General features: G+C 27.4%; 1 protein-coding gene across 6 annotated transcripts; it reads left to right on the top strand.

The window, feature by feature from the left end:
* Positions 1-206: 206 nt before the first annotated feature.
* Positions 207-15,181, top strand: LOC129983979 (zinc finger protein 501-like). 6 transcript variants are annotated; one of them, XM_056093713.1, is made up of 3 exons: positions 207-289; positions 5,754-5,824; positions 7,838-15,181. In XM_056093713.1, exon 3 carries the CDS (start codon positions 8,433-8,435, stop codon positions 9,840-9,842), a length of 1,410 nt encoding a protein of 469 aa, XP_055949688.1. In that variant the 5' UTR covers positions 207-289; positions 5,754-5,824; positions 7,838-8,432; the 3' UTR covers positions 9,843-15,181. The 6 variants fall into 6 exon arrangements, with proteins under 6 accessions (XP_055949688.1, XP_055949692.1, XP_055949691.1 ...); XM_056093716.1 differs by lacking the exon at positions 207-289 and adding an exon at positions 307-325; XM_056093714.1 differs by lacking the exon at positions 207-289 and adding an exon at positions 405-747.
* Positions 15,182-17,829: the final 2,648 nt, after the last annotated feature.

The following is a 17,829-nucleotide window of genomic DNA, read 5'->3' as shown; positions in this document are numbered from 1 at the left end:
ACGACTTCCCTTTTTTACTTTAATAATTCATTTGCTATTGTAAAAACTTTTAAATCTTTCACTTAATATTATTGTTTTGTTAACTCTTCTCCCGATTGGTATAATTAAACATTTTCGAAAGTTTTGTTTTGTGAAAGATAGCAATGAATGAGACAAATGACATTCATCAATACTACAGAACTTTAAATTTAAAATTATTTAGTGGCAACGATTTAGCTGAGGCGCGGTGATTGTTTACAAAAAAAAAGCCATGCAAAAAATGCAGCTTGGCAGCGTCACTTACATCAAGGTATCGTTCTATCTTTTGACATAAAAAATTCCATTGGTGAAAATGATTTTCTTACTTATCGATTTTGTTTTTTAGTAAAAGTGTTTTTTTATGTAATAGTTTAAGTGCAATTATTTTCTATTCGCGCATCCTGGTTCTTATTCTATGTAAAAAAAACCATCTGCAGTGCGGAGTGTACCCTCTACAGAAAAATAGTTCATGTTTAGATCGTCAACTTAACAACTTAAAAAAATGACTTAATCATGTTAATTGCTTGTTAGAGACGGGTTTAAAATATTCGACTGGCATTTTTTTCCTGCTTTTTAATAATCATTCAAACTTTTAATAATTTGACAAACTTTTTTTATTTATGTGATGTGTTAGTATCAAAGACATGAAGGTACTTTTTTTTTTCATCAATTCATTGGTACATTTTCATGCGTGCATTTAAGTTTCTGAACAAGTTTAATATTAAAAAAGTATGTATGAACTTTCGAAAATTATTTTTAAATAAATGCTAAGCATTTTTTGACAGTTTTTTTTTAAAAAAATAACAGTACTTTCTTGCGAATGTGAAGCTTGGGTGCTTTCGTTTTAACCAAGTACTAGAGCTGTGTTTTTATTTTAGTTTCCTGTAAAAATTGAAAAATGATTATTAGAAATAATGTTAACAATAAAAAAATATTAATTTGGGCTTTATCAAATGAATGCATATTTATATTTTTTAGTATTTGAAAAATTATTTAAATGATATAGCTGAAAGTAACAATATTTAAATGTTTTTCCACTGGATACTGATTTTTAATAATTTTTTTTTGGTTATTCTAATGTCTGGATAATAATATAAAAGAATATTAAAGATGAAAAATGAAATTTGTTTCTAATTTTGAAAACATACCTGATAAATACAGAATAGTTTGAAATTTTTTTACCCATATTTTAAACTAACATGTAAAGAGTATAATTGCCGATAAGTATTTTATAAATTTGTATTTTTAATTTGCATGTCACATGTAGCTGCTAATTTATTTTAGGATGGTAGGTCATTTCATCTTTATTTAAAGCAAAAAGTTCTGCATCATTACTTATTGCATTTGTGACTTTTTCTTTTGATTTTAGTTCTGTCATTAAAATTACTTCACATGGTAAAGTTTTTTAAGTTATTGCCATTTGCTAACCTACTTGGATTATAAAAATATTTTGCAGTTTCTTTATATATGAGGAATTTTTTGTCATGTCAAATATACATTAGCTTAGTGTTAAGCAGCAGTAAAAGATATTACTGTTATAGATAGTATTTGTATAATTTGAAATCACTTAGCAATGTAATATCACATAGCTTCATATTAGTCGGGACTAATAAAAAGATAATTTGTTATTAGCACATACAAATTTTAATTAATTAGAGATAAAAGCTTTGAAAATAACTGTTGGAAAATAAATGATAAATTAATGAATATAATTATCATGCAGAATATATAAACCCTGATGTAAGGTCGTATGGGAATTTACTTTTAGTAATACAGAATATATTAATATAAATAGAATAGTATATGTTTAAAAAAAATATGCCAAAAAAAATTGTTATGCCAATGGCTTCATTAACTCTTAAGTTGTTGGATGGTTCAACATTTATTTTTTTATTATTATTTTTTTTTATCATTCATTTAAAAAAAATTTAACATAATACTCTTAAGCTCTTTACCTCAGAGTGAAAATATATTCCTCGTCCATATTTTAATATCAAAATTTTTTACATCTTTTTAAAATAATTTTGGAACCTCTGTCAACCTTGCAAATTTCAATTATTTTATAATGGATTAGATATATATCTATAAATCTGTTCTATAAGTTGTCATCTTTGTGATATGTAAGCTTGCCAGTCATTGATATCATTGCAATTTATTTGCGTATATAATTGTGTGGAAGATTGTCAACAACTTCTGCAACTTTATCAATTTTAATTTGCTTTTCACTTATTTTTGTAAAAGTGTGAATATATTTTCTGTTTTTGCTTTTAATTCTGAGTTTTATATTACCATCGCATATAACAAATATTATAAAATTATTGCTTGGAAAGTAATTTTTTTTTTCTAATGGAAAAAGAGCTATTTAACTGTAACAAAATATATATTTTTTAATACTTTGTAATTATATGCAAAATTGGAAGTACTAGTGACAAAGATTGCATTTATGACATAGGAAATCAAATATTTATAGTGTTAACCACTTATAAAAATGTTACAATGTATTTAATATTAATGTTTGACAAAATTCTAATACATTTATAAATAAAAATATATTTTATATTTAAAATGTTTTTTAAAAAAAATATGTATTCACATAAAACTGAAAATGTATTGCTATTGTATTAAAAAGGAAGATTTTTATGACATGCTAATTAAATGACTAATTTTTTTATTTATTAAAAAAGTCTGCAGAAATAAGAGAATATAAATGATTTTAAATATTTATAATTGCTCTTTTAATAAGAATGATAATACTAAAGATAAAATAATTATTGGTGCATTTGATTTAAAAAAGGAAGGCTCTATTTGATATTTGTTTCCCTGTTTGGTCCCCCGCCCCTTTACGTGCATATGAGTGCCATGTCGTTTCTATTTTATTTTAACTCAAAACTGTGTTGATTACTTATATGACTATTTCAAGGGTGTAATAAAAGTTTTCAGGAGTGGCATGAAGAATATTTTATATAATATCATTAAATGTGATTGAGATTATCTACTATTGTTAATATCAGAATGTTATCAAAAAAATTAGTAACAAATGAAAGAAAAGAATATTTTAATATAAATTATTATTTTGTAAAAAATAGAATTACCAAATTTTAAGAGTAGAATTCTTCCATTCATAACTTAATGTTTAGGCTATTTTCAGTAAATAAAAATAGCTCTAAATTATTTTATTGTGAATTAGCATGTTTTCTCAACAATATTACAAATTATTTGCAGTTTGTGCATAATCCAAGTTTACCTTATTAAATATATCCATCTCCTCCTTTCATCTTTCGTTTTGCCTCAATTTTGACTAAACAAGCACATCCTGACACATGTGCAAAAGCATGGAGGATTTCTAAATATGAGAATGAACTGTATTGGTCTATAAAGCAGTGTTTGCGTTGGTATTGCAAGGGAGCAAACATAACCAAATTTGATGGTTTTAATTTTCATATGTGTCTGAACTTATCAAAATTGACTCATCAGATATCAGGCAATTCTTATGTCACAGTCACAAAATTTATAAAACATAGTTTGTGGAGTATGGATAAAATGTAAAAACCACTGTTTTGAAGTATATAATAATTTTTTTATTTGTTTATTTCTAGTTTTTAAAAATATGTAGGCTTGGATAGTGCTCTGCCACATTCCAACTTCTACAACTGTAGTTTTAGTTAGAAGGTACATTAAGCTTAGTATAACTGTCTTAATCAATAACTGGAAAAGAAAATAAGGAGCTTTAAAATTCTAGTATGCACAAAAGTTTTATGCAGGTAATCCTGAATTCATGATGCAAATTTTAAGGGTTTGTGCAGGACACTCTACAATAATTTATTGTATAAAGATGTGTGGGTGCAAGTGAGGTTCAAACATAGGAAAAAGAGACGAAAGGAAAATGAAATGGGTTAATGTGAAGAAAAGAGGATGGAGAGTGATGTATGAGTCTCTTGGCCTTGCGATCTCTCAATTTATCCAGCTTTTATTACATTTTATAAGCACCTCTGAAGAGCCTTGTTCATGCAACTCCATCTGACTTGGAAGAGAATCTCATTGCTGAAATATCTAGCTGCTGCATGTCTGTGTGTAATACCTGGTATCTTTGAACATGTACTCAAATTTCTTCACCAGTACTGTCAAGCATCTATCACTATTCATGGATACAATTTTGAACAGTTTTTGTAAGCGTTGCATTTGTGAACAGTGCTGTCAATAAATACTGTGTCTTTCCTTTCATCTCTTTTTCCTGTGTTTGCATCATTTGAGGCACTTATGGTTGTATGCATTCCTATACAATAATTGATCGTTATGGTGTCTTGCATCAATCCTTAAAGTTTGTACTATGATTTTGGGATCACTCTGTATGTGTGTATATATATACACACACACAAAGGTTGGTTATACTCTAATCTATATAGAGCCTGTTCTGGTTGATATATTTCATTGAAACCTGGTTTAAGCATTATATGGACCATGGAGGGAAAAAAAAAAAAAACAGCAGAAGAATGATAGTTTAAACTTAAGCCACTAGATGACATTTTTCTTGCAATACAGAAAAATTGTTAAGTAAAATAAGAACATTTGAAAATACCTGTGAACAATGATTTAAAATCATTCTTCGCCATGGCTTAAAGAAAAAAGATGAAACTTTTTTGGTCCAGTTGTTTTGTCAAAATTGCTATAATGGTTAATTTCACTATGTGAATATTGATGCATGAAAGGTTTTCAAAAAGAATGGGTTGAAAAATGAAAGAATGAGTGTACTGAAAAAGGTTATTACTGTATTTAAAGAGAATGAAGGTTTAGGTATATGACCAGAAAGAGGACAGAAAAGAATTTCAAATGAGTGTGGACATAGTTGCTATTACTATGATTGAAAGAGCGTCCAATTTCAAAGATTCTTATATCAAGTACTTCAGCAGTGTCTTGTGATTTGTTTCTCCATTTTTCTGTGGTAGGAAAGGTTCTGCAATCTATTTTAAAGGGATATGTTTATCCACTTGGTGTGAAAACTGTACTCTCTAAACCTAGAAAAATGCATTTAGTTTATGTACCAGTTCCTGACCAGAATAATCCTAGACATTGCATTAGTGTATTTTGTGGTCAGATGAGATGCGTTTTACCTTAGATGAAGCAACGAAAATTCAGAAGTGTCATATATTGTACTGCGTATCCCAACATTATACATAAATAGCCTTTGTATTCTTATTGTATTACTTTATAGTATGATTTTTCTATTTTATTATGGCCCCTTTTTCTGTACAGAGAATAATCCTCAAAAACTTAAAAAGGTATTCTTTTATAGGTACTCATTATTGTAAACTTCTATGGCAGTAAATAATTCTTGTCTTACAAAAATGCAAATATTTAGGAACTACTATCTTCATGTAAGATAGTGTAATATTCCATATTACTCAATAAGTGAAGAACTAATATGTGCTTACTTTAAAGATGATCAGGTAATTTTGGGACATTTTCTGACTTCCCAGCTCCTTGTTCCCTGTGATTTCTGTGTCTGAGAAGTTCTGAAAGATTGTGTTAATGGGTAAAGCGTATGGATTCTGCCTAAATTAAAAAGCAAGAATAACACCCATGTTGCTGCAATTCCTCAAGAAATATCTCATCCACTGTGATTAATGCAAAGAAAATGCAGATTGAACAAATAATGTGATTAAATAAACATTTAAATTTTTTTATGTGCAACTCTTCCACACAGTGGTTGAAATTTGAACCATTAATTTATGTTGCAGATTTCTTTCCCCCATGGTCTAAACATATGTACCAAGTTTCAACAAAATACATCAATCAGAACGGCCTTTATGTAAGTCAGAGTTGGATCATTTTAATTACAACCACCCTATATAATATTGATTTAGTATTTTTTTTACTGAAACATCTTGCTATTGTTTATTTTATTCTTTGTAATCATTTTTTCATTCATTCAGAATTGAAACAAGAATTATAATATAATTTTTTAACATTTTAAAAAACTTCTGTTCTAACTTTAAAACATAAGTCTGCCTTGAAAGAAATTATTTATCCAAATTGTTTATTTATTTATTTTTAATTATCATTTCTAATTTCATTAAATGTTTTCATCTTTTTTTGAAGCTAAAAATTGTGATATTTTAAAGCTCCAAATTGGAATGCTGATAGAGTGCTTAATTGTTTAATTTGAAGTAAATAAGTCACAGAGGTGTAAAGTTCGATATATTCTTGCTGATTCTGTCAATATTTATCAATAGGAAGTTTTCAAATTACGTAAGAATTACATGATTTAAATTAGGACCTTTGAGGACTTGGCATTGTTCTTTAACATTCATTTTTGAATATTTCAATATTTATATTTATGGCTGCATTTACCTTTATTTTAATTCATTATGTTATAAACTGAAGTCTATCACCTTCAAAATAAATGAAGTAATAACTTTATAAATATTAATTATTTTAAAATTTATCTTTATTTATGGTATGGTTTTTAATTTTTTATTCCAAAAATGCTCTAGAGGCTCAGTATTTGGATTACAAGACATTACATTTTCTTGCTTCTCTAACACTAAATTTTTTTCTATCTTTTCCTGAATTAATTTCATATTGATATATAAATATGAAGATTATATCCTACATATCATGAAGAAATATTTGATTAATATTGATTTACTTAAATTTTGATATTTTAGATATTCTAATTTCTCTTTTATTGTATTAATTGCAAAAACTACAGAATTGGAACTGTTCTTTGTAAAGCATTTTTGAAAAATTATATTAAATTAAATTAATAGATAATTAAATATACAGCCTCGAGTTATATTGGAATATTATTTAGAGAAATTGAATATTCATTACTACATTAGAAACTATGCAATCTGCAATTACCATCTGTAAATTTTAAAGAAGAAAATATGCATGCATAAAATGTTGGGAAATTTAATGGTTAAATTTATACTGTTACCTTAACTAAATGCATATTAAGATTTACAGAGTGATAAAATTCTACCAATGCAAGAATTCCCTTTTTTAATGTTGACATTTTAAGAAATACAATTTGAAAATAACAGTTCAATTTTTGCAGTTTTTGAAAAAAAAAATGCCAAACTTTTTAAAATTTAAAATGGTAACAGCTTAATTTTTATTTCAATTTCAAAAATATGAGTGTTATCAGTTAATTTACTATTAAAATTGTATTTTTTTATAAGACATAGGACTTTACTAACAAGTTTTTTAATCACTTAATCTTTTTCATATGAACTGTATTTTCATTATGTTTATATTATGGCACAATATTTAATAGTAATTAAATTAAAACAATATAATTAATTAGTTGGCATTTAACAGCAGAATATTTTTATGTCTATAAATTATCAAGTTATAAAAGTCCCAAGTTTTTATCTTTGTACATATTTTAGTATGAGTAAGTTAAATTGAGATGAAAGAAAATTATTTGTATATTGATATTGGGCCATAAGAGAACATTTACGTTAGTTGATTCCTCAGTTTAATGTAGATATAATCATTAATTATAGTATTTTTTGTTAAATTTTTAATTTCAATAAATTCATTAAAGCCGATTTTTTAAAAAAATTGTTTGCATAAGCTGTTAATATTTGTTGGTAACAAATTATGTTGAAGTAAGTATTTAGATGTAACGAAAGTATTTTCTATATTTTTGCTGCTTAATTTATTATGACGACATTTTGTAATTGCGATATATTTTTAATTGCCCAGATGACTATAAAGTTCTTTATAGATGAACATTGTAGCTACAATTTTATTATTCACACACATATGTGTGTATATAATATGTTTTTAAAATACATTTTTTCCTCCTTTTTAGATTTACGCTGCCTTGGAGGAAAGAAGCATGATATTTGCCTTCTGTATCTAAAGACTAAATATATAAAATAGAGAAAAACCAATGGTGATGCAAAACATTTCAAATGATTTACATATTAGAACAGCATTTTATAAACATCATACCAAGCATTTCTTTGTTGTAGCTTTCAAGAAAAAGCTCTAATCATTTATAAATCATCATCGAACTTAGACTATTGACATTTTCAAAAACTTTAAAAAATTATTAAATGGTTTTGAAATGGTGTGAAAATGGTTAAATAAAAAAAAGAGTCTATGGATTGTTGTTTAAAAAAATTTCATAACTTTTGTTGATTTTTTTTCATTTTTAGTAATGTTATAACTATCCAAACATTTTTTGAAGTTATCTCTCTGAATTATTGAAATACTTATTCTTTATTTTGATTTTTTTTTTTTTAAATATATATGTATATATATTGAAAATAATTTGTCTCATTTCATATGTTCTTTAAAAATAGTGCTTAAATCTAAAGAACATTTCAGAATTTTATATGTGGGAGTAGTGTGATAATTATAAACATATAAAATTTCTCCGAGTATAAATTTTAGAATTTTAAATGCTGAATTTATTTTTTTCCGGAATGGCATTCCAGTCCATTCCTCTTGGCTTGTATCCACCGGGCAGGAATTTTGAGCAGCAAGAACAAAAGCCTCCTTTAAATAATAATCAGAATGTTCCTGTACCTCCTCCCCAACCACCGCCACCACCTATCAATGGTGAAAAGTCTCCAATAACTGCTTTAATTTGTGATCAATGTGGTAAGACATTTGCGGACAAAAACAGTTTTCATCAACATGCCCAGTTTCATTCAAAGCCTTTTGCATGCAAAGTGTGTAAAAAGACATTCAATTCCCAAGGGACTCTCACTCAGCATATGCGCATCCACACTGGGGAGCGCCCTTACATCTGTCAACACTGCGATAAAAAGTTCAACCAGGCGGCTAACCTTCAACAGCATCTTCGGATTCATACGGGAGAAAAGCCTTTCGTCTGTGAACATTGCAACAAGTGTTTCAATCAAAAGGCTATTCTCCAGCAGCACATACGTATTCACACGGGTGAAAAACCCTATACCTGCATGTATTGTGGGAAGAAATTCTCCCAATTGACCATCTTACAGCAGCACATCAGAATCCATACTGGTGAAAAGCCTTACGGATGCGAAGAATGCGGAAAGCGTTTCAACCAGAAAACGATTCTTGATCAACACATACGGCTGCATACTGGAGAGAAGCCTTTCACATGTCCCTACTGTGGGAAGAAGTTCACTCAGATGGCGATCCTCCACCAGCACGTTCGGATCCACACGGGAGAAAAGCCTTACGGCTGCGAGCGCTGCGGTGAGAAGTTCTCCCAGAAGGCCATCCTCGTTCAGCACATTCGGGTTCACACGGGAGAGAAGCCTTTCCCCTGCATGTATTGTGACAAGAAGTTCAGTCAGAAGGCGATACTCCTGCAGCATATCCGGGTGCACACCGGGGAGAAGCCATACGGGTGCGAACACTGCGGGAAGAGGTTTCGTCAGAAAACTATCCTCCAGCAGCACATCCGCATCCACACAGGCGAGAAGCCGTTCGTGTGTGAGCTCTGCGATGAGAAATTCAGCCAGAAGGGGAATCTGCAGAAACACTTGCGCTCTCACTCGGGCGAGAAGCCGTTTGTGTGTGATCACTGCGGACTGAAGTTCACTCGCAAAGTGATGCTGGACCTTCACATACGTATGAGTATGAAGGGACCGCACACCTCCACCGACATCGGCAAACCTGTCTCGTGTCACTTCGGCTTGTCCACCGACAATAACAAACAGCTGAGCAAACCGTATATTTTCAATGCACCTCCAAGTGATAAACCAATTGCTAAGCCATGCCACTTCAATCTGGCAACAGAGAAACAAGCAGCTCATGCTTCTCTTGCGGCTTGTGTTTCGAGTGCCATAGCTCAGAATGAATGGGCTTTTCCACAGTAGCATTTTCAGTAGATCTGTGATTTTTTCCCCCTTTTGTTCTTTTTTTTCTCTTGCTCTTAACCTGTGCTATTATTGATTTCTTTTAACTTTGTTGATATATTTTAATTGTCTGATTTATATCAGTGTTAGTTGAAATTGTTTACAAGTGTCTGACCAATATTGGGTATGACAAATATTCAAGTGAAGGAAAATGTTTAGATGTATTAATACTGACTCCTTGTGTTGAGAATTGATGAAGAATTCTAATACCTAAAATTATAGTACTAATACACTGGAAAAGAGTGAATTCCTCTACTTTTAGAAGCCCTTTACCAATATTTTTTTGATTTGATTTTTTTTCCCCCCCAAATGCAAGTCTATTATCTTTTAAGCTATTCATGCATTTTAAACTTGGTAGAATCTTGTATTCCATTATCTTAGTATTTCAGAGATGATGATGATTTAAAAAATGGCCTTTCTTATTACAGATGTTTTTATATATTTGCTAGAATGCACTGTTAGTAACATCTTCACCCGGTGATGTTCATTTAGAATTAAAAAAAAAAAAAATTCTGATAAGTGATTAAAAATATTGATAACTAATTAACATTTTGGTTAAAATCTTTTTCACCAATATGCATATTACAAATGCAGCATAATGAGTATTTTTATTGCATATTTGTTTTTAAAGAACTTATTAGAAAGTAGGAATTCAGCACAAGGAGTTAATGACAACTTTCAAAACTGTGAGCCAACTATTTTGAGTTTACTTAATTTTTGTGTTTTATGCAGTTTTGTAAAATGCTTCGAAGGAAGCATGCAGAAATCATTAAGTATTTCATAATTACTTTTATTAGCTGTGATTTGATGGATTAAGTTTTTCTTAACTGTTGTGGCCATTTTATGTTCCTTGAGATTCTAGTTAATAAATTTTGCCAAATCTTTTATCAACTATTCATTTTTCAAAGCATGTCAAATGCTCTGAAAGTTATAAAGTCCTTTTAGTCAGATAAAATAAAAACAAAGAAAAAAGTTGTTACTGGTTCTAATTTTCTGGCCCTAAGTAAAAATGAAAATCTTTGATTAATGTGACCATTGACCATTATTATCTACATAAATGATGTTTGCATAATTATTTACCTTACTGTAAGCTTAATTATTTAACTATTGTATTTATGTTGAATCTTAAGTTATAATTTTATGTTCTTTGGCTGTTAATTTGTTTAGTTCCACTGGCAGATTTTGCTTGCAAACAAAATTAGGCTTTAGTAAATGTCTGGAATCTGAATATTCATTTACTCTAAAAGAATGTTTGATTTTTTGTTTTGGATTCTATTTAAAAAAAGATTATTTTTCCCCCTTTATAAATTTTGGGCACTCCCTTTAAATGCTGTGTAGCTATTACGTGATTGGTGACAAGATTCAATATTGTACTGTATCATATGAGAGGAAAATAAAGCCTTCCGGGAGAACTAAGGAAATTTACCTGCTGTGTGGAGAGAAGCCTTTGAGAACTATAATTTTCTTTGAAGCATTAGTTGTCAATGAGCCATTCATGTTCCAATGGTTAAATTGATAAAGTGCCATAGGATTTTTTGCTGTTGGGTGATATATTGAAATAAAATTGGAACTGTGCTGTAAAATTTATGTCTGAAATCAGATTTCAGTGTAATTACAGTTCATATATGTTTTTTTTTTTTTTAATGAAATGCATTTAAAACTTATAATGGGGTTAATTCATGTTACTTTGTTACATTACAAATATAATTACAGTCATTTAACATCGCATGCAACATTTACATTTTGTATAAAGTTTTTGGGTAAGAAAAAAAAATGTTATTAAGCTTTTAGCTGTTGCAATACAGAAGGAAAAGATTGTTATAGTATGAAAATAATTTTCAAGTGTTTACTTAAAAAGCATGAATTATTAAAGTATAGACTATGATTATTTGAAGGAAAATTTTTAAACTTGCTTGAGACTTTCTTTTATATAGCTCCAAAACTGAAGCATGAATATTTATTAATTAATAATTTATCTATATTTCAGATTTATTTTATAATGTCAATGAATAGAATGATTCTAATGTAAATATTAAAACAATATTGAATGTGTTAGAAAAGTTTTTGAACTGTTTAATGAAAAATTAATTTTAGTATAAAAATTGTTTTATTATTAAAACATACAAAAAAATTGAAAAATTATGTAAATATTACATGAATTGTTCGTATTAGAAATACCAAATGCAAGATATTTAATTTTATAAAAGGCAAGCAGATGTTTAATGATAATGTGAATTGACTCCATTATGATGACAGACAATAAGAAATATGTTTTATTGTAATTTTGCTTAAAAGCTTCACTATAGTAAAATTTTTGATTTTATAGTATTTTATTTTAACTTAATTACAAAGTGGCTTTTAAAAAGTTATGAAATTAGTTTGTAAGGGCCAGAAAATTTTCTCAGATCTGCGAATACAAAATCTGACAATTTAATAACTTTAAAAGACTGACTAGAGAAGTAAATGATAAAAACAGCATGTAATATTGAAATCATTACTATTTTTTAATTGTTTCATTATATTTTTCATTTGTTGATTGTTATTAGGTTTATGGCTTATTGCATTGAGCAGTATTTGATAGGTCTGAGATTGAGATCTGTGTATATATTTATTATGTTTACATTTTCATTTTAACCTTTTCCTTATTTATGAGCTTTGTTTCTTTTTTAGATGCATGTAATTGTTATTGTAGTAGTAGTATTGTTTTGTATTTCTATCCTTGCTCTTTTTTTGGGGGTTGGCATAATATTCTGGCTTTTTTTTGTTAAATCTTCTGGTTCTCTATTGCTTTCAAGATTGTGGATATTTTAATTTAAGAAATATCATTAATATTTTTTGATATCTTAGCTTTTTTCCCCCCACTGTATAGGAACGCAAGGTTAATTTACTAAAAATAATCGTGGAAAAAAATTGAAACTGCTAAACTTTTTAAAAATTATGAAATAGCAATTAAAGAAATGTTTTAGTTTCTGAATAAAATTACTTCTATTTAGAAATATTTAGGAAAGTTATGTATCAATTTTTTTTGTTGTTAAAATTAGTTTCAAAGGTTGATATTTCTTTTTTATATCAAACTGAAATTAATACTCTTTAAGATTTTAGATTTTATTATATATGAAATTGTATATTTAAGAGGGTATCTAAGAAGTGTTAAATTGCTTATTGGTGAGTGTGAAACTTCATTTCTTTTGCTGAATATTTAGCAGTGGCACAATTAATGCATTTTGCTTTTTAATACTCTATTTGCATGCTATAAATTTTGTTGTTTTGTGTTTTGTTGCATTATTTTTCTCTTCAGCTTCATCATTTATTGTTTTGTGTATATTTTATTGATTGTTGAAATTTGTCATGTTTTAAGCTTTGATTTTGCTTTTCTAACTATTTTTTATTGTATAGTTAGGCTCATTAAAAATGTACATGTTAGTAAAGGTACTTAAATAAAAATACAACCTATGACACACTTGATACTTTAAAAATGTTATCAACCTCACTGATACAACTTACAAGATAAAAGCAAAGAAAGGATGTACTCAAATACACTTGATATAAACAGTCATTTTTTAATGAGAATATTTTCTGCACTTTTTTTTACATATCATGTTTCATATCTTAATAAACAGTTTGTTGGAATTTCCTTTTAACAGCTACTTTATATTCTTATATTTGTTAAGTGCATTAATTCCTATTTTTATTCAAATGTTGTAATAAAGAATATATAGTATTTTTAGATTTGCTAGTATTACTTCAACTGTGCCGAATTTCTGCTAGGACTTTTAATACTGTATTTACATTGTCCTGTTCTTGTGGTATGTTGGCATGGCATAGCAAAATGGCCAACAAATGGAAATGTAAAATGTTCAACAATCCTTTACAACCACCCATGATATGATATAGTATGTAGTGTGATTCAGGGTATTATATAAATGTTACATGGCAGTGAATTTTACATGTTTTTACCCGGGACTCATGGTAGGTAAATAAACTTGTGTACGCTTGCTTCTAGAAATACTTAGTTTAGTGAGCGCTTTGTTAACTATGCATATATGTACCATAGGCTTGTGCATTATATGAGGACTAGATGGAATGTCACATATTTAGAATTTGCTGCATAATATAAAAAATATTTATTTCTGTAATTGTGCAGGATTATGATTTTTCAGTATTTATAAGCAGCAGATTTAACTTTGACTACTAAGAGCCAGCATTTTGAAGAAAGAATATTATTTTAAAACTGAAAAATCAGCATTGTATTTTATAAATTACAATTCAAAATGTGGGACATTTATTCGTAATTTTAAAAATTAGGCGTTAATAAAATATATAAATAGGCTTTAGTTTATTTTGTTACATTAAAATTAGTACAGTTTTCAATCTTTTATAATATAAAAAATATTGAATATTATTTATTCAAATGAGTTAGCATTTATTCTTGAATTAATACTTATGGTAGTAAATTATTTTTAATACTAAAATTAACTTTCTACTATTACCATTTATCTTGATGATATATTATTATGTTATTAATTTCATGTTTTATATATTCAAGGTATCTAAACTTTTTTTTTAGTTGAAATATATTATGAATCACTTATTTTCACATAATTGAAAATGATTAAAAGATAAAAATTCCCACAAATTCTTAAAAAAATTGAAAGATTATATCTGAAGCTAAATAATTTTAAGAAACCATATTAATTGAAATAATAAAACAATCAAGATTTGAATCATATTAAATATGAAAAATTTATAAGTGATTTGTCAAATTTAAAATTCTGCTGTTTTCATTTTGATTTCTAAATTAGTATATTTAAAGTTACAATGTTATATCTTAATTTAGTAAAAAGTCAGTAAAGGTACTATGTGCTTTTTGATCTGGTCCATTGTAATCAAAGTGTGTGTACTAGCCTATGTGTGATGTTTTGTTATTATCAAACTGTAATAAGTTTGTGTTCTTTTAAATACTGGTTTAGAATTGCCAGAAATTGGAAAATTCATTATAAAATTAGCAATATAATTCAATTTGATTTTCATGCTGATATCTACATCAGTTTGTAAAATAATTTGTTTTTTGGCAGTTATGAAATTTTATCTCTGTAGATCAGTTATCTATATATACTCAAAATCTTATTGTAATTCTCATTGTTTACTCATTTAAATTTTTGTGTTGTAGCTTTGTATAAATTTTATCTCTTGTTTGACTGCCTTATTCTCATATATATTATTTATTCTGTATTACTTAGAATTGTATCAATGTTTTTCTTATGAATTCAATGAATTTCATACTAATGATTTATATGCAATGAAATTATGCTTCCATTATATGGGTATTCTAAACTAGTTTTTATTTTGAGAAAATCCAATTGTACTGTATTTATCTACATTAGATCAATAAAGTGAAAATGGTTTTATATATGCCTTTGAAAATTATTCTTGACATTAAGTATTTATTTGCAACAATTTTGCGATAGCTATGTTGTTAAAAAGAAAAAATTTAAAATGTCAGCTTTACTATTCACGGAATTTAATTCTTTTTTTAAAATATGAAATCATAATTATTTATTCATCTTTAATATTAATAGTACTCATTTGAGTTTTGAAATTGCACAATAAGTAGCACAATTATTCATAGATGGTAAATAACTCCAAAATTTACAAAATTCAGTACTGCTCTATAAATAAGAATGTACTAAAATATCTATATTATTCTTACATTTAACAAAGGAATTACAAATAATGAATTTCTTTTTTAATTTTAGCACTAATTAATACATTATTCATAATTGCGCCTTTTTAAAATAATGACTATAATTTTCAATTCCTCCAAATTAGTTTACCAAAATTTCAGTTGTTTTGTGTATGCAAAAAGAAATTAGAAAATAAGAGAATTCAACTTTATCTCCAATTTGATGAATAATGTGTTTTATATGAATCATAGTACCCCATGTCTTTTTAGCAATTTCTATAGTTATCAGAATAACATATTCACTATTTTAAATGATTCTATGCATTCAGAATTGTAAATTCCTTGATATGGGAAGAGAATCAATTTAGGAAACTTTTTCATGTATCAGTAGGAAAAGAAGGGGAAAAAAAAAAATCCTTGTCCTACAATTTCTGTTTTAGATCACCAGTTGTATTACATCAATGGGGAAAATAATTAATTTTAAAAAATTATTTTAACCTACTATTTTTTTTTAAGTTGATCCAATAAAGAACTAGCAATTCACTACTAACCTAGTTGTAAAAGTGATATATTGGTGGGCTGATTTCTGTTTCAAACAAAGTGTGCAGGATGTAGAGCAAGTTATCACTAAGGATCTCCTTGTGTTACATCCTCATTTGAAAAAGGAACTGATCCCCAAACAGCACATTAGTATAGAACTTGCATAGTTGGATTATTGGTGAGAGGATTAAGACAGATCTTATATCTTTATAAGATTTCATTTTAGTATGTATTGTTTTAATCGTAAATCTAATTGTAATGTTTTGAAAAGGGCCAATTGAATGTCTGGTTTACAATAATAGAATTTCATATAAAAAATTGTGTTTAAACATATTACTTAACAAATTTCTACAAAAAAAAAAAAAAAAAAAAAAAAAAACACTTTTTAATTTCAATGTTAGACTATTTATTTGTAGCATTATAATAGCACTAAAGTTTTAATATATATTTAAAAATGTGGAAGAGAAATTGATTGGTGTCTGATCATATCATTTTAGATATCCTATTTCATGATTTTATTTACAAATCACAAGTAACTTAAAATTTGATCTCCCAGTTTATTATTTTACAGTGCTTAATACATTTGTACCACATGGCTAAAGCTGAAGGTGATTGGTGTCATGGAAAATGTTATAGGTTAAAATGGACGATCTGCTGAAAACGGACAGTAATTTCAAATTTATTATTTTATCGGCATGCTCATTTTTTTTTTCGGTCTTTGCATCATGAGCAATATTTTTAAGTACTTTTTTTGACAAATATTTTAATATAAACCTAAACATCATATTTTATATCTAAATCTATCTAAGCAACTTTAAAGTTTACTACTTTATTTTACCATTTGTATCATTTAGACTTCTTGAAATTTTGATGATATATTGCTTAATCTTATTCCTAAGAAATATAATTCTATATGTAGGAAAATTGTATTCATTTTATTTTAGAGCAGTTCAAGTGAAGTGCAATGAAATGAACATAATGTTAGGCTTAACTAGGAATATATATATATATTGAAAAAATTAAGACTTTTATTTTTCATATCACATAAATCTAGTTATCTTATTAACATGATTACCAGCAAATGACAAAAATTTAAACTAAAGTATATATATAATATACATGTTGTCTCAAAAAAAGCTAAGCTTGGGCGATAAGCTTTTATTTCCCTAAACATTGTATTTAGGCATACAGTTTCAACTATAGACTTTCATCAAATAAGATGAAAAAAGTGTTAGTAAATGTAGGGTCGATAATAAACAGTTTTTAAAGGCCAATTACTAAAATGTTCTTGTACACTCATCTATGCACAATGTTCCTCATATCTGTTTGCAAAACTTGCAGATATATACTTATTTTTAAATTTAGAGAGACTTATCACAAAATTAGATCAAAACTTTATTTCAGAAATGTAAATTTATTCAATATAGAAAAACTATCATATACAAATATTTGTTGAGTGATATATTATATAATCAAAAAGCTTGAAAGGATTTTGTTAATCACACATAATGTTTGTTTTTATTGGTTGACAGTTGCAACTGCGATTTTATAAAGAAAGGAAGAGAAATTAAACATTTAAGATATTCTAGAGTTGTATTGGAAGGCCTAAAAATTCTTTGCACACACTTGTCTGATTTTTAGCAGAATAACATATTTTAAAAATGGGGAAGATGATGTGTTTTACAAATGACACAGAAATTGATATTTTGACTTATTTTTCAAAAC

Source organism: Argiope bruennichi, chromosome 9, assembly GCF_947563725.1.
Source record: "Argiope bruennichi chromosome 9, qqArgBrue1.1, whole genome shotgun sequence".
In the NCBI taxonomy this organism is placed as follows: Eukaryota; Metazoa; Arthropoda; class Arachnida; order Araneae; family Araneidae; genus Argiope; species Argiope bruennichi.
The sequence above is the reverse complement of the archived record's forward strand: the minus strand, read 5'-3'. Positions and strand labels throughout refer to the sequence as shown.